Raw genomic sequence first — 22,415 nt, forward strand, 5'->3', positions numbered from 1 at the left:
GGAATCTGGCCCCGACAAGCAGAGCCCGCTGAATCGCCAATCGGACCAATCAGATGCGCCATAGGAGTCTAAAAGTAAACAGCCAAGATGGCAGCTGCTGAAAGAACGCGTCCATTCAACTTAGCTTTGGAAGAAACGCTAAGCCAACTACACTTATCTTTTTCCTTGAGAGAGGAACAGAAGACTGCCCTAGAAGCCTTCACGACCAGGAAGGACGTTTTTGCCGTTTTGCCGACGGGATACGGCAAAAGCATCATATATCAGTTAGCCCCACTGGTCGGCAAACAAATGGGGCTTACTGCAATGAATACGTCACCTTGTTTTTTGCTCTGATTGGCTATCGTGCTATCCAATTGCGTGCGGCAGCATTTGAAATGCCTTTGTTAGTGCCGCCCCTTGGGAAGGAAGGGTGTATCGGTGAGGGCCAGACTCAAAATCTTTCTAGATTTGAGAATTTTTGCCCCCTCTGTATCCCCTACTGTTGATGTAGGTTATCTGTCCCAGTATGTTAAGCCTGCTATTAAAAACCTTGGAGTCAAAGTCGACTCAGACCTTAAGCTTGACAAGCAGATAAATGCAGTTGTAAAGGCAAGCTTCTTCTAGTTGAGGCAGTTGACAAAAATTAAGCCCATACTGACAAGGAAGTGTTTTGAGTCAGTCATCCATACCTTTGTCACCACTCGGCTGGATTAGTGCAACGCACTATATGTGGGGGTTAATGGGTCCTCCATTGCTCCTCTGCAGCTGGTACAAAATTCCGCTGCACGACTTTAACTGGTACACGCAAGCATGAGCACATTACACCAATTTTAGCATCACTTCCTTGGCTGCCAGTTCATTTTAGGATCCATTTTAAAATTATTTTATTTGCTTTTAAAGCTCTTAACGGCCTTACCCCACCCTACCTCTCTGAGTTGCTACAGCCTTTTATGCCCACCCGTTCTCTCAGGTCAGCTACCCAGCTGCTGCCTAAAACCAGGCTCAAGCACAGAGGAGATGGTGCATTCGCTGTGGCAGCTCCCAAACTGTGGAACGATCTGCCACTGCACATCAGGCAGGCATCCTCACTGCCTGTTTTTAAAAATCTTCTTAAAACCCACCTGTTTTCCCTGGCTTTTAATACTGTGTAAGATGTTGTTTTTGTGTGTTTTTTACATGTTCTATTTTCTAATTAGGCAAGCTGTGTATTTCAACCTATTGTGTATTTTATAGTGCTTCTCATTTTCTCTGTACAGCACTTTGGGACCTCAGTGGTTATTTTAAAGTGCTTTATAAATAAAGTTGGATTGGATTTCCATGCTAACAAACATCCACTTGGACTCCAGAACTGAAAAACTGAACTGATTAGAATTCGGTGGTCAAAGGTCAAGGTCACTGTGTCCTGGTCTGTCCCATTCTTATGAACGCAATATTTCAATAACATGTTGAGGGAATATTTTCAAATTTGGAACAAACGTCCAACTGTACTACACAATGAACTGATTAGATTTTGTTGGTTGAGGGTCATGAGCAATGTGGCACTAAAAACATTTTTAGGTAAAAAATTTATATGCTAATTATGACAGAATTTCACACAAAATTTCTTATAGGATAAAATGATTAAGTAGTGTTATTATATGTCCAAAAAGTGAAAGGTCACTTATCATAATGTTCTGCAAAAACACTTTCCTGGCCATTACTTCATAACTCATGAACAGAAGGGGAGACATTTGGTCAGAAACTGAACTTGTGACACTAATGGGTGTTTCAAGATGGGTGCCCACCTTGAAACAGTGCTGACTGTAAAGATGTTCTGTGCTGCCAGGGGAAGATATGTGAAACATATGCATGTAAGAATTTGTAGCTTTTTGCAGCAACATCCACACTGAAGCATTGTGAACTGTCATGGCTACATGCCACTCTGGACAGACTTGAATGTAATCTTTGAATGCAACTTGACTGCTTCACGGAGGCTTATAACTGCAAGGCTGTAATTCTAGTTTTTCTTTTTCTTAATTTTTCATGCTGTTTACCATCTAACTGACACTTGTATATTTATAACATGAATATAAAGTAATTAGGGGCATTCTTAATTCCCTTGTCAGATGCTTTCCCTGGTCACATTTGTTTTCTTCTCTGTCACTAGACGCCATGACTGTTTCTTTTTGTTTGAATAGACTACACAAGGTATAGCCTTAGGAACACCAGGTTTTGCTGCTGCATCTTGTTGGCTTGTTTTTTGCAGTTTGTCATAAGTTTCAAGAATTTTTCCTATCATGATCTCAATGTGTGCCCAGCATCAATCTCAGGTAGCCATCTGGAAACAGACAAGTCCCTGCAAGGCAAAGTATCATGGGAGAAAAGTAAAGTAAATAAAATAGAACTATCATAGTTTTAGATTTTTTTTTTCAATACATATGAAAAGATCCAAAATGAACACTGTAGGTGGACTACATAATTACTATAAGCTAATTATTTAAACAGCATTTGTATAGAAATGATTCTGTTCAGAGCTTTTGGATCCATATAAGCAGTTGCCCACTGTATCACTTTAAGTGGTTTCCATTGTATTTCATACTAATATGTGCGACATTGGATGCCAGTCAAACTGACTTTGTGATATGTATTAAATTTCACAAATGGGCAGCAAAATGTTGTGTTCCAATTTGTCTTCCAAGATTTTTCTGGAGGGATTTTGTCACCACCGCTCACAGTTGATTAGATTAGAGATGGTGGAAACCAGCTCTAAAATGAAAACGCTGCTTAGGGACCATTCCCAACAAGTATTTTTGATACAAAGTACATTTTGCTGATAATGCTTTTGTACACTGCTCAAAAAAAAATAGGGAACTCTTAAATCACACATCAGATCTTGATGAATGAATTATTCAAGTTGAAAATCTTTACTGATGTATATTGTATAATGTGTTGAGAACAAAATGACTCGGCAATGGTCAATGGAAACCAAAATCCAATCCACTGAGGGCTGGATTCAAAATCATACAGAAAATCAGAAGTAAAACACTGAAATCACAGACTGGTTCAAGTTGTGTGAATTTTATCACAGCAACCCATGATGTGACTCAGTAGTGTGTATGGCTCCGGCGTGCCTGTATGCACTCTTGACAATGTCTGTGCATGCTCCTGAGGCATCAGCGGATGGTGTCCTGGGGTTTCTCCTCCCAGACTTGGATCAGGGCATCAGTGAGCTCCTGGACAGTCTGTGGCGGCACTTGGTGGTGTTGGATGCACCGATACGTAACACCCCATAGGTGTTCAAACTGGATTTATGTCAGGGGAACGAGAGGGCCATTCAATGGCATCAATGCCTTTCTTAATCAGGAACTGCCTACACACTCTGGCCACATGAGGCCGGGCACTGTCTTGCACCAGGAGGAACCCAGGGCCCACTGCACCAGCGTAAGGTCTTACAATTGCTCTGAGGATTTTATCCCGGTACCTCACAGCAGTCAGGGTACTGTTGGCTATGACATGGAGGTCTGTGCGACCCTCCAAGGATATGCTTCCCAGACCATCAATGACTGTCTGCCAAACCCGTCATGCTGGATGATGTTACAGGCAGCATAACCTTCACCACGGTGTATCCAGATTCTTTCATGCCTGTCACATGTGCTCAGTGTGAACCTGCTCTCATCTGTAAGGAGAACGGGGTGCCAGTGGCAGACCTGCCAATTCTGGTGTTCTCTGGTGAATGCTAATCGAGCTGCACAGTGCTGGTCCGTGAGCACAGGTCCCACTGCAGGACGTCGGGCCCTCATGCCACCATCATAGAATCTGTTTCTGACAGTTTGGTCAGAAACATGCACACCAGTGGCCTGCTGGAGGTCATTTTGTAGGGCTCTGACAGTGCTCCTCCTGTTCCTCCTCACATAAAGGAGCAGATACCAGTCCTGCTGCTGGGTTGATGCCCTTTTACGGCCCTGTCCAGCTCTCCTTGTGTAATGGTTGGTCTTCTGGTATCTCTTCCATGCTCTTGAGACTGTGCTGGGTGACACAGCAAACCTTGCGACTGCACATATGAATGTGCCAATCTAGAGGAGCTGGACTACCTGTGCAACCTGATTGGGCTACAGGTACCGCTTCATGCTACCAGGGACACGGACACTGGTAGAATACAAAACTGGATGAGAAGAAGGAAGGACCACATGTAAAACCATTCCTTTTTGGGGGTTGTCTTGCTTTTGCCTCTGCCGCTGTTGTCACTTTCATTTGCACCAAAGCAGGTGAAACTGATTCACAATCACGTGTGCTTCCTAAAAGGACAGATCGATATCCCGGAAGTTTAACTGACTTGGTGTTACACTGTGACCACTGAGTGTTCCCTCCGTTATTTTGAGCAATGTAAAATCTTGACTGTGGGACTTTTTTCAGATTGGTGTTGCAAGTTTTACTTAATAAAAGAGATGTGTATTTCCTGCACCACTGATTTTGTTTTAGCTGTGAGCAGCCTTTCCATTTCCATTTTGCATTGCATTGCATTGTGGGAGAACAGTGTCTTTCAACAGCACACTCAACAGCTGACTATTTTGCATACAGTATGGTGTAAGTATACTCAATTTTGCTACTTTTCCAGTGTGGACACACCACGGACTCAAAATCTCCTTAGAATTAATATGGATTTGGGATGTACTGTAACCATGACGAATAAGCTAAAAATGCCCCTTTTAATGAGACTGTATCACATTGTGCTCCAGTCCTGTGCTTTGTTGGTTTGAGATCAGGTGAACTGGATTGTTTATGGCTTAACTCATTTTAAAGCTCATTAAACCATAAAGTAAACATTTGTGAATTGAGGAATGCCATGCAGGATGATCAGACTTCCATCATGACAGAAACTCCACCATATAATGAGAGAAAGTTCAAATTAATCAGATCTGCCAAAACCTTTCAACATGAAACACCCAAATGAATCATCAGTGGAATTTCAAAACAAAGCCACAAAGCGCTGGTTTCAGTTTTATAGTTTTATTGAATTGCATCACTCTACATCATCTAGAATTTCAACAAGATATTCTTTAAAGACCAAATATAATACTTGCATCCCTGCATTAAGTCTCTACACTTAAGAAGAGAAAGCAGTTTTACTGAAACATACATTAAGAATTAATATTTCATTAAACATTGCCATAAAAGTGAATGTTCATTCTTGTATGCCATTTTTCTAGTCATATATATATATATTTTATATAATAGATTTTAGTCTCTGTCTCCTTCATAGGAATACTAGAAAAGAAAGAATAAGGTAAGAAATGCACAAAACCCATTGAAGAGTAGCATTGCCTAATACTACAGCAAAGAAGTTACTGGACATTCAGTTGACATGCACTCAGTTGAAGGATAGAAAAGAACACAGCCATAGAAGGGAAGAGTTATGGCCTCGGATCAGTTTGGCAAATTCCTGATTGGCTTGGTATCGTGAGGTAAACCTGGTGACACGCTTCCCGTCCACCAGCTTCCCTACAGCTACAGAAAGCGATGCTGCTGCCTACAGGAGGCTTAATCTTTATATATTGTGTCCTCTGCTGTTTCATCTTTTCATGTTGCCAGGAAACATTCAATCAAGGCCTATTTCACTACAATTCAATGGCATAACTCTTTCATTGTATGACGAAGCACAGGTTGCACTGAGGAATAGGAGGATAGAAAAGAACAGGTTGCACAGTCTGAGGGACATTCAGGAATGTATCAATAGGAAACAGTATTGGCATTTCTGACAGTTCACTCACTATCTACCTCATATACACAACCCAACCGAGCTGGGCGCAATGAACAGGAAAGGAACCCTTGATTAGAGCATGTGGGCTGCATTCAGCTGGGCGCTCGAGTACTTTAAAACTATGGCTATCAGTATAGTAAGTCACTGACATGTAAACATCAATCCATGCAATATGGCTTTATGTTTCTATTCGCAATACAGCAGCTCCTTCTTGAACGCAAACAAGATTTGGCACAGGAGTGCAAGTAATTATATTTTTTAAGAAGTGAGAGATTTAAGGTGCCCTGTGGAGCGTTCTTGCAACAAACCAAAGTCCTGTTTACATTCGGCATTTCGCACTGTTCTGTCATTAGCTAAGCTGCAGTTTAAGGTTCAGGACAGGTTTAAACCTGCGTTCACTGGAACAAAATCACATGGTCCCCATTGCTGTGTCCTCAGAGACACTAAAAATCCAGGGATTAACTTAAACCTAATGCAGACGTGCTTTAAGAGAGCTTTAAGGTAACGTATGTATTACTCTGATCTTTAGTATGTTATAGAAACAGCAATGAATGTGAGCCAAATATGAAATACATCTAAAATATGTCCAACTTGTCAAGCAGCTTTGACAATCAGTAATTTATAGCTGTCAATCGCTAACTTCGCACAAGCCAATGAACAAAAACACAGCTGTCTTCAAACCTGAGTGGCCTTGGTGCAGATTAAAGGGTGTTAAAAGATAAGAAATTATAACAGAGCCAAAGCCACAGGTGGCTTTAAAAGTAACTTAAGGGATCATAAACAGAACCCTATAGGGAGTCTGGGTAATCCAGCCAAGTGATGCGGAGATACGGTTTCTGCTGATGCAGAATGCAGCAGGACGAGATGATAGCACGGGCAGCCTGTGATAGGATGTAACGTAAGATAAAATGTGCTATGATTGATTTCTGCTGCTGGAACCAGGAGACGGGGTTCAGCAGAAGCATGGATTGGAGTTACAAGACTTGAATCACACATTTGATGACTTTGGACTGGACCCGACAAAATCAAAAGTCTTGCAACTCTGCTTAGACTTCAACACCAATGACTTGTGACTTCACTTGGACTTGAGCCTTTTGACTTGAAAATACTTGACTTACATTTATAAATGAGCACATTTTGACTTGTTTATGACTTGAAACTCAAAGATTAGAACTTGGGTCCTGTCAGTCTTTATTTGGGACTCAGGACTTGCTCGCTTTGACTTGGAACTTAATTTGGAACTTGAATGCAAAAACTCAAGATGTACTTAAGACTTGCAAGACAATGACTTTGTGCCACCTCTGGGATTTAGGATAGGAGTACATCTCCTGATTGTTTGAGGTAATGTTATTTTCACATTGATATTTTTTAAATATTTGCAATGTCAGAAACATCTGCTGGCATGTTATTTCGATTTTTTTTTTTTTTTTTGGTCATTTAAAATATAGCCAAGTAAATTGTAAAAAATGAAAATTAGGCTTTTTTTAACTACTAATACTGCATTGGACAGATCTTAAGTTAACTTCTTCATACATCTGATTTATCTGCAGGTTATCTCCAGTTCGTCAAATAGCTGTGTTTAAAAGTGTTACAAGTTGCAGTTTAGTTGGACCCACTTCAAACTGCAGCTAGTCAGATGCTAAGTGACATGTTTGCTAGCAACTTTCTTCTTTGCCTTTGTTGGTACTTTGACTGTTGATCAGCAAATGGCAAGATCAGCAAAAATATATATTCTGTCCTACATCATACAAACAAGGACACCCACTAATTGAAACATTGCTTCATAGCGCTACATGTGGTAAGAAAAACTCCACAGGGTACCTTTAGCACAGACACTGAGAGATTAGTAGATGCATATCACAAATAAAGCATCAATGCCTTTGCATGCCAGTTCTATAAGCCTACTGTAATACAAACTTCTGTTACAGTATATGTAATAATATTCAACACTTCCACATTCCACCAAGTCCTGCCCTGCTCAATGCAGCCCAGAGTGGTGCTAGATCAATATTAGTATCAGTGTAGCTGAATCCCTACTCACTGCTACCACAGTACTGGCAGATGACAGACTGGCTGTCATACACATGTGAAAATAGAGAAAATAGATTAACAGTGATGTGGATGGAAAGGTGCCACCTTTGAAAGTATAGAGCTATAAAGAAGGAGTGATTCATCAACACATCTTTAACCAGATAAACAGTAATACTATATACTCTTTAAATACTGTCATCATACTCAATAACCTCTAATATACTGTATCTTTAAGTCACAATACTCTCTTATTTTTACATTGTGCTTTCTGAGTGAGAGTCTGATTGTATAACAGTGGTGGGCTTGTAGTGGTGTTAGTGAGGGGTGACATTAAGTGAGGCCCCCGGGCGATTGAGTCTTGACCTGAGTTTAACCTCTGGTCATCCCAGGGTGAATTGATGGTTTCAGGTGAGACTTGTGCCAAAGACCAAGAACGATCAGAACAGATGCAGAGGTGGGTCAAGAACACAGGAATGGCCAAACAGAAAATGTGGCAAAAACTAGACACCTCCACTGATTCAGTGTGTTTCCCTAGTTATAGTTTTTCAGAGCGTCTTACAGCATGAACTGGACTGAAGGAAGGAAAGGTTGTCAATTTGGAATATCTGTTGCCGCATGATCACATTCATATATACAGTAATTTACTTGTAAAGGTTTCAATCTACCTGTATGGATTGTGGAAAGAAACCCAGGTCAACATGAAAAGTATGCACAGGACTCAAAGATTAACCCTGATCTTTTGTTGTGCTGTGATGTCTTTTGCTGAACAATATTGTTGTTGGTCACTAGAATATAATGTTTATCAGAGCTTCCAGATGTTGGTGTTATTGTTTTAGAGCCCAGACCCAGCTGATCAGACCTGCCCAGCATTTGATTCTGATGGTCCACATTTTTTCTGTAATGTCCTACGGTTGATATTGTATTGAGACCCTTGTCTCCTATAGTTGGGGGTTAATAGTGGCAATATACGTGATCATTGTGTTTTATAGATATTGATGCTAAGGTGGGTGATCTATTGGCTACAAGATGCCAAGGGATGCGAAGGCATATTTCAAAGTCATGGTCATCCTTTCAGTCATGTTATTAACTAAAAAAAAGTTCAATGTACAGAAAAATCTAATGGTATGGAGAAACTGTCTTTGTAGACACAACATGTCAGTGCAACGCAAAACTGGTGTTATGTAATCTGATGCCAAGAGGTCCTCACTGACAGACCACTACTGGGCATTTCCCTGCTTAATGGGAGTTCACATCACACCAAAAAAAGTCCTTTTTTTTTTTATATATATATAATCCCTTAAAACCTCCTCTACCATGTGGTGATGTTTAAGGCTTCATATTCAATGTTATTCAGATGGGTTTATCTGTCTGAAGTTTCAGATGGTAGGTATTCGGATTCAAACAAACTGTTACAAGAAGCCGCAGCACCTAGAAAGCTACTGCCACTTCCACTGAGGAAAAAAATTGCACCATAGCACTAAAAGATGTCAATAAATACAAATGTAATCATAATAGAACAACATTTTCCATATGTACAATCTCTACTAGACTTCCACAGCTAATATAAGCTACCCACCGCCAATTCAGACAAGGAATACACAAACAGAAGGCATAAATGAAACAAACTTTAGCTGCATGGAGAACAGTGAGGTGCTGCCTGTATCTCTCTCAACTTAGTCTCTTCCGTCTCAAGGTAGCAGCAGACTCTAAGTCACAAATTATCCCTTGACACCAAACGATCTATTCATCTCACCTCTTTAATGACCCTGATGTCAATGATCAGAGAGTCAACTCCAAAATGTTTCATGAAATGAAAGCTACATAAAGGAATGCAAATTACCAGCTCTCTAAATGTTCCTCTACACGTCTCAATCACAATCATATAAATACCCAAATTTTTGTGAAGACTGACGTCTTTTCATTATTCAAGACACTGAACTTGCCCTCTCCTTTTGGCCGGTCACCATCTGATGTCATCGTGATGTCTAGTTTCACAGAGATTTGGGTTTAGGGTTCTGTTGCTCATTCTGTTGCTGTGTTTACACATGCTAAATAAATTCCTACCATTATAGACATTACTCCCACAGCAGCCATTGTACATGAATGTACTTCAAACTCAACAAGCTCAAGCTCAGGCAACAGAACAAATGGATCTGAGGAGTCTGGAAGATGCAAGTAAGCGTTTAAAACCCAAAGTTACGACTGTAACCCTGGTTCTCTGATAGCATGAGTGTGCAGGGGACTATAACCTATTGTGAAATATTGAGTGAATTCTCAGTATCATTGGTGATATTGGGGAATAATTAATTACATGATGTAATTGTAATCAGTTACAGTTACTAGTAAGTACCAATCAAAATGGGAGTGCATCTGAATATATTCGTTTTGGTAAAAGGTTTATAAGTAGAATATAATATTCATTTTGTTACTTTGCATCCTTTCGCCATGCAGGAATGCCTTCTTTTGTCATAGCCTATTTCTGGACATTTTTCAGCTTTATTGCTCAGGTTAAAACAGATGATAGAAAAGTAATCAAGAAGTAATTACATGTAGTAAGTTACATTACTTTGTTACATTATTTATTACATTAAGCACCAATACTGCTTCTTAATGTAATCGCACGGTGATACATTGTCAACTAGTCCATCTGTCAATGCTTATTCTCTTTGAGATAATAAAATTGTTTTATGTTTTTTTTAATCAAAAGATGTAATATGTTTCAGGCCTATATATGCGTTGCTTGTAACACTTGGAGTCGTCCTTACCTTCAAAAAGTCATTTTTCTTTTCCAAACACGGGTTTACAAAAGAGAGGCTGTGTTCAGGCTAATATTACAGCCACCTCTCAGAATCTAACAATGGTGAATCTGTCTTCAGGTCCTTCTGGAACCTTCTGTCCTTCTCTCAAATTGACATATGTGGCATGTATAGATATTGTTAGTATTGCTATATTGTATGAGGAGATGTTTTATTAAGTTATTGAGCTAATGGCTCAAGCTAGCTTTTGAGCTAGTGGCTCGAGCTAGTCAGAACACATTTTGTACATATTCATTCTAAAAACTCATTGGCTGCTTGCAAGGCCTTCATGGTTTTCACCATAATATTTTTTTAAACAACCCAAACTTTGTCACTTAGAGACTCAAAACAGTAGGTTTGACAGCTAGCCAGGGAGCTAGCTAACCTTCAAGCTGAATTCAAAGCATTCAGTTTACCTGAGATTGTAAGCTAATCTGGCAACTAAGTCTGTATAGTCCTCCTTTACTCAACATGTCGATGTGAGTTCAGAATGGCTGATGTGAGAATAATGTCCATGGCTTTTGGTTGATTATAAAATAAACAAAAATATAATTATTATAATACTGTGTATGGGAGTAAATGTGGAATGAGCACCTACTATGAAATAACAGTTAACTAGATGAGCTACCTGTGGTCAACCATAACAGGCAGTGGTGTAGTGGAAGGTATACGCAGGTATATGGGATATACCCATACCCACATTTTTCTGGCCATTTACAGTACACTCACCTATCAGCCAAAAGCCACTGGAATCTATTGTAAAGTATACCCACTTCCTCCTTGGTAACCTACCCATCTACCTAGTATTACACCCACCTCATCAACTACCACTACACCGCTGCTAACGGGAGTGAAAAAAAGCCACATCCCCAAATGCACTACCCCATAACAGTAACTGCTACATGAAAAACTCAACGTCAGGGTCCTTGCTACATGACAAACTCCACCTTACAGTGGCTCAAAGCTACTTGAAACATGAACATGACAATCCAATATCTTGAGCCAGCAAACTACTACGGTGAGATGCAAACGCATTAGTAATCTCACATTGTAAAATGCACTGTTTGTTCAATTTTCACTGCAGTTGACACCATTCATTTGCACTGTGTAAACATGTACTTACAAAAAGAGTTGAGGAATGTGAGGGTTGAAAGAGGAGGGGGTTTGAGAGGGGGAGGGTGAGAGCGGGTGAAACGCAAGGGTGGGAAGGGGGGGTTCAAAGGGAGGTGGGGAGTGTCCAGGAGTCGTGGCGTGTAGTTGAATATCTTCATGCTCAGTCCCTGTTCACACTGCACCAGGCGGCTGTAAACAGAAAAAGAGGGATGACAAGTGAGAAAAAGAGGTTTGAAAGAAAATGAGGCCCAGAGGGGAGTACAGACAGAAAGACGTGCAAGGGAATGAGAGGAAACAGATTGAATGGAGATGAGGAGAAATTTGGCAAGGAAGAAAGTAGTCAGAGAGTGAGAGAGAAGAGAGCGGGGTGAGCAGAGATGGATTTAAAAAACGAGAGTTAGACAAGAAAAAAGTACAAATGGCAGTCTGCCAGGCATCACCTCGAGTCACTGACAGCCTATGCCTCAGAGTGTGGATGCATGCCAGTGTCAGTGGTTTTAAATGCTGCCAGGTTGCTTTAATTGTTCAGAATGCCTCTGAGCTTTGACTAATTACACAGCCAGCCTTACTGACTTAACACTAATCAGTTTCTCAGGATTATGAGGACACTGTATTATCATTCAGTTCTGCACTGTATTTGTGTATTTTTACACCATTTCCTTATTTTCTGTTCATTACTGACTAACGTCTATTTGGTGTTATTGTTCTTTAATCAGCGCTGAAATGATTTATCACCTATAACTTTGGTACCTGGTTGATAATCTTAAATCTTTTTAACACAAGACACCATCTTGGGTTTCAGAAACACAGTTTTCTGATATCTTACAAACTAAACAATAAATAAATCAATCTAAAAATTAATCAAGATACTTTTATACTTTAAGTTAAAGTTATGTTGTTATGCAGTTATGGCAGAACCCACAGATGGTTATTAATCCTTCAGACCCTGAAGGTACATTTGTTTTTCACTGCCATCTACCTGTAACTGTAATACTGTACAATTCATCCTACTGTTCTCTGTGGAAATGAATAACAAATTATCAGAACTTCATTGAGCCATTATATGTCATTTGACAACTTACAAAATCAAGCATAGGTAGTGGAACAGACCAATGACTGTATATAAAGATGAACGGCATGACAGTCCCCCAAAAGTGAAGCCAAAACATCTTGATCTTGGTGGCTGGCTGCAGTATAGGTCATAAAGCCTGCCCCCTCCACGTTTGCAGACAGAAAATGGGCCACACTAAAAGATCAAAGTACACGTCTAATACATTTTTCCCTAGAGATAATTTCTTTCATTTTAGGCAGTTCCTACCGCACTGCTGTATGTTGTCATAATTTTTCTGACAAGAACATTAGAGCGAGAGACAACGAAAAAGCAAAAGCCATCTGGAGTACAAAAACAAAGACAAAAAAGAAAAAAAGAAAAAAGAAAAGAAAAGGACAATGACAAAATTTTCAAATTCGCACGTTCCATTTTCTTTTATCGTTTGTTTTTTTTAGGTTTTTTATAATTGTTGTTTACTCGATAATAAGTTGGTTACTTGTGTTGATAACTCATTAACTCTGATTATTAGTATTTTTTATTTTTATTTTTATTATTTAATATCACGGGGGAGGGAGGGGCACCAGGGGAAGCTTGCTTTGGGCACAAAATGTGCTAGGTCCTGTTTTAAAAAGGTTTTAATGAAGTTTTTAATGCTATAAAAAGAGGACTGACGTCATGATTGCAGCTGTGTGTGCCAGTCTATGTGCTTGCATTCAGGGTGTGTGGGCGGGAACTTATATCAGGCTCCACTTTGCAAATACTACAGTGCAGACTCTGGCTCCAAATAAGGTCACCAACGCAAGATGGCAGCGCCTGTATCTGGGATGTTTTGGCTTCATTTTTGAACAGTGAGAGGATGTTGAGATGCATCGTCCATCTTTATAAACAGTCTATGAAAACAGACCAAATCTTGTGTTTAGTCCCTTGAGTGAATCAGTCTCCAAAAACACTGAATCTTACTCGTACACACTCATGATGCAACCTCCAAATGCCCATGTGTTTTGTTTTGTTTTTCAAACCCAGACTCAGATTTGACTTTTTTTTTCAGGCGCATTCCCATGACAAGTAAATCTTAGTATCGCAAATCATAGCTGCTCCTTTGATTGATGATAAAAAATAAAGTTCAGCCTACTGTTTGACTCTGTAGTGTTTCAGCACTGACCTGGCACGGCTACAGAGGACACAGCCTCCGGCTGGCACAGTGTATCCACCTTCACATGCTGAAAAGCTTTGTTGGGAGCCGACTGGAGGTGCCTGGAATCAGAGGGGAGTGTGAGAGAGCACACACACAGTGAAAAAATATAACACATATGTCCACGAGCATTCGGATGTGCGCAGTCACTCAAGCACACATGGCCTCAAACCGCTTAGCACGGCCCTTAGCCTTTACTGTAAGAGTTGAAATATTAATGGCAGCAGGATGCTGTGAGCAGTGGAGCAAAAACTCCGATCAGCAGGCAGCTACATCAGCAACCTCTCCTCATGCCCAGCACCAGCACCATCACTAAATCATGATGACCTGACGTAACTCAAGTGCTTCAGCAACTCTGGAGTGAGCCAATGTCTGAAGAATGCTAATTAAAAGTGGATGGAGGAATTTTTCCAACAGGCTCATGACAGTAATGGAGGAAAAGTGACCGCTCTCTTTATTTGGCAATCACCAATCAATGAAAACAATGGCAGGAAGAAATGGCATGCTCAGCTCCAAAAAATCTTTCAGAGGAGCCAGAGTGCTGACTTGCAGTTATTTTCAGAAACAAAATGAATGTCCACGCTCAGTAACGACTTTTAATACTTTTAAGGTGGATCAGCATTAGTTATGAAACATTTTGCAGCAATGAGCCATTTCAGCATTTACACTTTATTGTAATTCTGCCTGTTGCTCGTTTTTCGTATCACAGCAAGACGGTTACTTTTACTGCATTCACGCTTTTTTACAAGTTTGTTCACACAAGTCACAGAAAATCAAAAAAGCTCTAAATACTGGCCTGAGTGACAGATATTAACCAGGGGTTTAGACTTAAGACTGACATATAATTATTTTTAAGTACATAAAGCCACATGTGGTTAAAAACTCACCTCTTCCACTCCTCCTCTCCATCCCAGAACTCGTAGACGACAAAGGATAAACCGTCCGGCAGACGCACCGCAGTCACACTGGAGCGGAGACAGAGGAGAATGGTAATGAGTGGATAATAGAGGAGGGAAGGTGGCATGCAAAGTGACGGGTGAGGAAGTGAGAGTTATGACAGAATGGTAAGTGTATCAAGGAGGGGGGAGGGGTGTGAAGAAGAGATGTAGGTATACAGTAGGTTGATGGCATAAGTGATGGTAGAAGAGAAACAAGACAGATAAGACATGGCAGAAGAGAAAAGTGGAGCAAAGAGTAAAAGAGAAGAAAGATGGAGGATGGAGAGGATATATCATGGTTCACATTAAAGACATAATTAAAATGAAAAAGAAACACACACAATAACAGTTTGGATTTCAGAAAAAAAATCAAGGTGACTCATTTCCTCATCTTGCACAATAATGATACCACAGCACTTAACACCGTGATGTGGCCTTGAAGATTGCATCCCATCTGTAAAAATGAAACAACGTGTGACCAGGTCACTGTAGATGAGGGAATCTGGATGTTATTGGCCAATTCTATAAGGCACATTAAAGGGTACGTTTTGCTGTAATGAACAAGGGCTCCATATTGCCTCCAGAAGCATTTATGTGTTGAAATATGGGTTCAACAAGCTGCTAAAAGTAATCCACAGGGGATCATTGTCCTTTTCTCCTTAATAGCATCGTTCAGTTTTCCCAATAACTGCTGCATTCAAGGGCTGCAGACTTAAACTGGAACCACTGTCATGTTGGAACAATCTTAACTCACTGAGAAAGTGTGTTGTCGGAAATGTTAATTTGACAAAAAAAACATAACCTAAAAAGGACTACGGCTTGTCAGTAACAATATTTTGATTTCAGGTGGCAGAAAAATGTCACGTAAAGAAGCGTTACACAATATTCAGAGCATTAATATAGCAGCAAACAACTATTTGCTACGTAAAGATACAATGGGACCTGAATAGACTAGACACACTCTCTCTGTGTGTATTGTAATCCAAGCTTCCCCGTTTGTTGTTGTGAAAGACGGTTTGTCCACATGTGCATATTAGTGCGTGTGAGTCCTGTGAAGTATGTATCCCACTGGCTGGCTAATCGCTGCTGATCTGCACTGTGCTCATACGGCAGTTTATACTAATATTGGGACAGTGTCATTGTGGAAGCTTAGCACCCACCCTCTGGTACTCCCCAAGGGGCAGCCCCTGGTTCTGAAAAATGAAGCCAGCATAAAAGTACCAAAAACTGCAATTCCTCAAACAACTATTTATATAACTAACTGATTTCCATCTTGTTAAGGCTTAAAGTTATGCATAAATAAGGGAGGGTCACTTTAAGTGACAGGCTGTCTGCTGTTAGTGTCCTAGGTGGAAAAACCAAGATGGTGAAGACCAAAAAGCCTTAAAACCAATGGGTGACATCATGGTAGCTACGTCCCTTATTTTTACAGTCTATGGTTCTCCCGCAGGTTAACACTGTCAGCACTGTTGCCGTTGTTAACACTGTTCTATTTGCTGGCTCAGCAACCTCCATGTTGAGAGCCGTGTGCAGACAGTTTCTGAAGTATAGATACGCTCTGAATATTGTACAGAGCTCTTTTAAGAGTTAAGCTGCTTTCACACACAACCGCAGTAACTTGCCACCAACAGTCAACAGTTGGGTGGTATGAAGTGGTTGCCGCTCACGTGAACGTGATTTTGCTCTCCCATGCAGAGTTCAATGTGTTGGCAGAAAGAAGACAAGATAGAGAAGTTTTTAACATCGGTGTCTGAATACCCGGAATCATAAAGCACGTCACTAGCGACTTAAAAGGACAACCAAAAGAAAAGCTGGATCTGGGAAAACATTTTCATCAATCGTCAGATGACTGGTAAAATTTCAAAATATGGTGAAATCTTTTTTAATTTTATTGATTTTCGCTGTCTGCCACAGTATGCAGATATTTAAATGGCACCAAGCTAGCTCGCACTTTTGTCAGTGATGCCCTAGACAGTAGCAGCAGCCGCCACTTAAAAAAACGCTTTGCTTTTTGGGGAATCCTCTAGCAGGTAGGCGGTTGTCAGGGCAGCTTTAGTATGAGCTACTAACACTCTATAAATCAGTGTAAGACAATGTCCTGAGTGAGTGTTTAACAAAACCCAGTGGCCTCTAATTTAGTGCCAGTAAAATTTGAATAGCAGCACCAAAGCACTGCGATTCCATTTTCATCAGACTCAGGTCCATTACATGCATCACCCCTGTTTGGTAATTGTCCAGCTCTAACTGCTTTGCGGTGAATGGAGTGGAGCAGCTGAGGTTTTGGTTATGCAGATCAGTCAGAGCACTGCAATTTTGGTACTTGTTTCGACATGAAATTACACTCGCATTTATGCCAGCTCTTATCACAAACACTATTTTCATTCTAATTTTCAAAGCAATTTTCATGGTGCAAACACAGTTTTTCCTCTTTCGCACTGCAATACATTTTTTATCCGGTACAAGTTTAAATGCCCAGGTACACGGCCTGGAGTGTTTTTCTACACAGCAGATTGGTATACTATTCCACCGAGAGTGGATACGGTGAAAGCAGGTGCATTGTAACAGGCATCCTGAGCAACATCAAAGATCTCAGGATTAATCAAAGTAATATTTTCTGTCTTGGCAACAGGAATATAAAGTCCAGCCCAGGCTATTACTCACACTATTTGCAGTAGTGGCAGTGCAGTAATTTATTATATTAAAGTGCGTAAATGTACACACACCAACTGAATACAACATCTTTAATCACTTAATAAGATTTTACCCAACAGACAGTAATAATGGGAAAATATTTTACTGATATGGCTGTGTTAAATAACTTCACATCATTACTGAGTGAACTGATTTTTATCATCAAGGAATTAAAATATGTGCTGTATATCAATATTTGTGATTTGCAGCTTCAGCCTTGGCCCTCCTACTGGCACATTAAACTATCTGCTGCTTTAAGATAGATAGATATTTATTTATTTGTCCTTATGGAAACTTGTTCTGCGCCATACAGTACATCTGATACAGTTACTAGGCAAAAGGGACTAGACAAAAAAAAGACAGATTACTACTAGAAAAGACAGGATAGACAACAGTTTTTGCCCCCTAAGACCAGGACAAAAGACACAGACCCCTCTACACATCATAAGTGGAATGGTAAAGTGCAGTTACCATGAGCGGGAAGAGCTGATGTGATTGACAATTGCACTTACCAATTTTGAAAAACACGGATCCTTTTCAGATCTGTATTTAAAGCAGCTTTGAGGAGGAATCTAAACCATAATCTGTCACATGTACTATAGAGTACCAAAGTGTTCAATATAATGGAATTAATAACCACAGGAAAACTAGAATTAATGCCTCATGGTTGTGTGCATCCATGCACCACTCAAGTTGCAATTACAGTTCATCCACGTCTGGAAAAACAACCACATTCCATTAATTTCTAATCAGTTCATTGTTGAGTCTAAGTGGACATCTGTGCCAATTTTGAAAAAAAAAAAAAAAAAAAAAAAATAATCTCCAAAGGCGTTCTTGAGATATTGCATTGATGCGAATGTGACAGATGAAAGGACATACAACCCAAAAACATAATGCCTCCAGTCACAGCTATCGCCAGCATGGAGGCATAAAGACGTGCTCCTCACGAGTTAATAGTTTATTATGTTCTCTCTTTCATTATGCCATTTCCCAAGTGACAATTTTATTTCCTGTCATGACTGAGTTCATAATGACACTTCTTTTTGACAACAGAGGGGTCCGCCATTTCAGCTTTTAACCAATTACATCCCCTCAAATCCCCCAACAAACTCTCAATATCTTACATTTAACACACAAGCCCCTCATAGGTGTCTCTCAGGTTAGACAACTTGTAGAAAGCTTCTGGTTGCATGGCAACCGCCTCACGAGTCTCATAGGAATTTCATTCTGTCATCAATGCTATTGCTGTTTGCCAAAGTTAGCAATTACTGTGGGCAACTCTGCAGTTTAATGTGGCTTTGTGTGGCACTTTTTATATATATATATATATATATTTTTAATATTAAACACTTTGGGGCTCCATTCAACTTATCATGATGAATGAAATGTGAAGTGCTCTGTTCATGCAAAATGTTGAGGTGCTTCTTGATATTCAGTGCCTCTGGACAGATGACTATTAACTAAAAAACATGTTTAATACCAATACTTTGCCATTTCTTGTATTTTCTGCAATCTGAAGCCTGGATTTGATCACTCAGCCTGAGCAGTGTATGTTCGCTCTAAAAAGTAGTTCTTCCTTGAGCCTGAGGAGGGCACTGGGGGGACAGGCTGCTGCTATCTGGATCCTGTGGAATAACTTGTGTGAGCCCTGCCGGAGGATATGATTAAGTGTTTGTGCATGTAATCACACTTTCGCCTGTAAAGATAATAAGCAGGGAAGGCAGAGACTAAATAAACTGTATATATTACAGTTAGTCCGTGCAAGATTAAAAGAGGAGAGAGACGAGGAGAGGTACGCAGTGATACAAAAGAGAGAAAGAAGGAGACAACACACAGGAGAGAAAACGTCTATCCGAGGGTAATGAGCAGGCTTCCTCTATCAACAAAGCTTCCTCTCCCTCATACATTATTAACTTCAACTACCTATGAGAAATGTGCTGCCAACACACTACTGCACTACTACACTTACTGATAAAGTAGGACAGTAACATGTGTACCAACAAGCCAGTGGAAAAAGCCAACGTTAAAAACAAGCAAAAAACCCACGGCATCAATTGAGTGTGTGACTTTCTGAAGTAAGGCTTTTTAGCTGTTCAGAGACAGACCTTGAAAACCCTTGAAAGTTTTGGAATCACAGCACATGGTGTTTGAAAATGGATGGATGACAAAAGTTACTGGTTGTAAAACACAGTATCCAAATTCAGCAGTATGCCCAAACTCTACACTTACGCTTAAAACACATCAAGCAGCGGGGAGGGCAGCGCGCTGCAATAATTACATTTTACTGCAGCCAGGAGGCATGTTCATGTTTTAGACAGGATGACCTTTTTGGTAACATAGGTCAAAATGTCACAGGAATCACAGGACACGCAGTTCGCAGCCAAAAATTAAACTGGCCCCAACTTGTAGTCTGACCGTACGCACATTGCTGCAGAATCAAACAACTGCAGCTCGCTGAGCTCAGAGCAGGCCCCACTTTGCCGCTCCTTGGTTTGTTTTTGACATTACTGAGCAAAACTTCATTTTCATTTGTAATGTAACAGCTTTAAAATCAATGATTCCATGATTTCCTCCGCTAAAAACTAATCTCTTGTCTTGTTTTAACTTCATGTTCAGCACAACATTTTAAAGTAACAAAACAAGACTGAGATTCTATAGCTAGGCTAGGAGCTAACATGAATAAATGCTAAAATACATGCAAATATTTAGCAGGTATACTGTTTATCAGGTTCACCATTGCAGTTTAGTGTGTTGACATGTTAACATTTAGCTGTAGTTACAGCTGATGCTGACAGGAATGTCATTAGTTTTGCAAATATTTGGTTGTTAAGTATTGGATAAATTATAATTGTGGTTATGTGGATACTGAGAGTGTCCTGATTCGTGTTTAAACTTTTAAGTTATCTCTGGTTTTAAAAAATTACTGCTGTGTCAATATACTGATCACTGTGTACTCAGACTGTTTCCTGTTTACATCCAACACAATCTTTAGAAATTTACAAAATGGACACAACCTCTTGACAACACATTATGTGGTAGTGGGCACAAGGGGTCGCGTCAGTTAACCGGATATTCTCGGTCATTGACCGTTTTTTTTACAACAATGACCGGAAAATCTGAAGGCCGTCCGTCATTTTGACCGGTTGCAATTACCACCCCTGCTCACTTGGCTGCGGAGTGCACAGTCAGTGGTTTAAGTGGCTGCCATTTTCACACTGCAGAGAAAAAGTCATTCATCTGCTTCATGTAGCGTTGTTGACATAACGGCCTGGACACACCAGATGCGTTAGTGCCGCAGAAGTCCTGTGAGTATACTCGCAGGCGCCTGACCGTCCACACAGGCAGCGCGTTTCTCCTGCGCTCTCCGCGCCGGTTAAACATATCAACTGACTCTCTTCCATCAATCAGCTGCTCCATTAGTTGATTGGGCTGCTTGAGATCAGCTGATGTGGCTGGGATGTGAGCCGAGCTTTACATCGTGCCCTGCCTGAACTAACGCTGTGCTTAATTAATATTTCATGCTAGCAACATGAAAAGAATATCAATGCAAAATCTACTACATGCGGTTGCCGTTTTAACCACGTCGTTAATGTGGTTAACTTTGTGAAACAGTTGCAATTGTATAAGGGTTAGGGAAAGAAAAACATTTTGTTTAGTTTAGAGAGTTGGTTGAAATAACTACATACCAGACATAAGTGACTTCAACTTACGTACTTTGCGTAGTTACATAAAGTACCTACATAAAGTACTTTGCGTAGTTATGTAAAGCCTGTAAAATCACCTAACTATTTTGACTTTTGGTTTCACACGACTTAACTGTGTGTCGACCACAACAGAAGATCCTCACTGACTTTGCATTGTCATTGTTTTCACATTGTCTGCACTTAATTTCAGAAGATTTTGTGCCTTACTGCCTATCACCACATAATGCATTGTCAAGAGTTCATGTCCATTTCAGGTATTTCTATGAGATTGGACTGTTACATCACTGACACAAAGTACAGACATACAAGCAAACAATTTGGCAAAAGGCAATGCTGGAACAGCTTTTATAATAGAGGTAAACATGCTTGAGAAAGAGTGCTGGGATCAGCATTAAGGAGACAGGTGAACTTTCACATCAGCAAAATAATTTTTTATAGAATAGTTTCCAAGGTCAGGACGTGCAGTTTGAAATTTAATGCCATGGCTCACTACGGGGTTTTGATTGTGTGTGACCAACTATTCCATTATATTGCGAGCCTGAGGCACTATAGCACTTCATAACCAAAAAGATAAACAACAGCTTGCTCTGACTCTAAAACCTTTAGCCTGTTCTACTTACCATCATCTTCTATCCAGATGACTTTAGGACATTATTTGCTCCCTCCCCACAGACACCATGTTATTACAAGATATGCTGCCACTATTCTGCTGGGAGGTCGCAAAATGTGGTGAACTAAATTGGAATGAGGTGGGTGTATTCTGAAAACACTCATCATTAGACCTTGCTCTCATGGTCCTTGCCCAATCAGAAAGCCATTGCATGTATTCACCCCACTTTGGTCAATATTTATAGAGGCACTTCTGGCAGCAGTTACAGATCTCCGCAGCATGGTGCTGCCACCTCCAGGACTCATGGTGTGGGTGGAATGTTTCTATGTAGTGTTTGGATTACACCAAACTGTTTGGAATGATTGCCAAAAAAAAAAGCTCAGTTTTGGACCAGATGCTCCAGCCCAGATAAAATGTAAGTGCCTCAAGTCACCACAAGTAAGGCACCTGGCCAGCAGTTCTACAATATTGTCCCGTCTCAACCTTCGGAGCACATACAAGCCTTGTGGTGGGCTCCCTCATGCCTCACACAGAGTTCTTGAGGATGTCCTGCTCCGAGCTAATTCTTTTTATT

At 40.4% G+C, this 22,415-nt stretch overlaps 1 protein-coding gene across 2 annotated transcripts in view; it reads right to left on the reverse strand.

The window, feature by feature from the left end:
- Window positions 1–4,985: 4,985 nt before the first annotated feature.
- The window catches only part of necab2 (N-terminal EF-hand calcium binding protein 2), a 178,327-nt gene continuing 160,897 nt past the window's right edge, over window positions 4,986–22,415 (reverse strand). For both annotated transcript variants that reach the window (XM_049575053.1, XM_049575052.1), the window contains 3 exons: window positions 14,786–14,863; window positions 13,869–13,960; window positions 4,986–11,844 (listed from right to left, as the gene is read on the reverse strand). In XM_049575053.1, coding sequence (XP_049431010.1) covers window positions 11,816–11,844; window positions 13,869–13,960; window positions 14,786–14,863 — 199 coding nt within the window. In that variant the 3' untranslated portion in view covers window positions 4,986–11,815. The remainder of the gene's footprint in view (window positions 11,845–13,868; window positions 13,961–14,785; window positions 14,864–22,415) is intronic.

This window comes from Epinephelus fuscoguttatus, linkage group LG4 (assembly GCF_011397635.1).
Source record: "Epinephelus fuscoguttatus linkage group LG4, E.fuscoguttatus.final_Chr_v1".
NCBI classification, from domain to species: Eukaryota; Metazoa; Chordata; class Actinopteri; order Perciformes; family Serranidae; genus Epinephelus; species Epinephelus fuscoguttatus.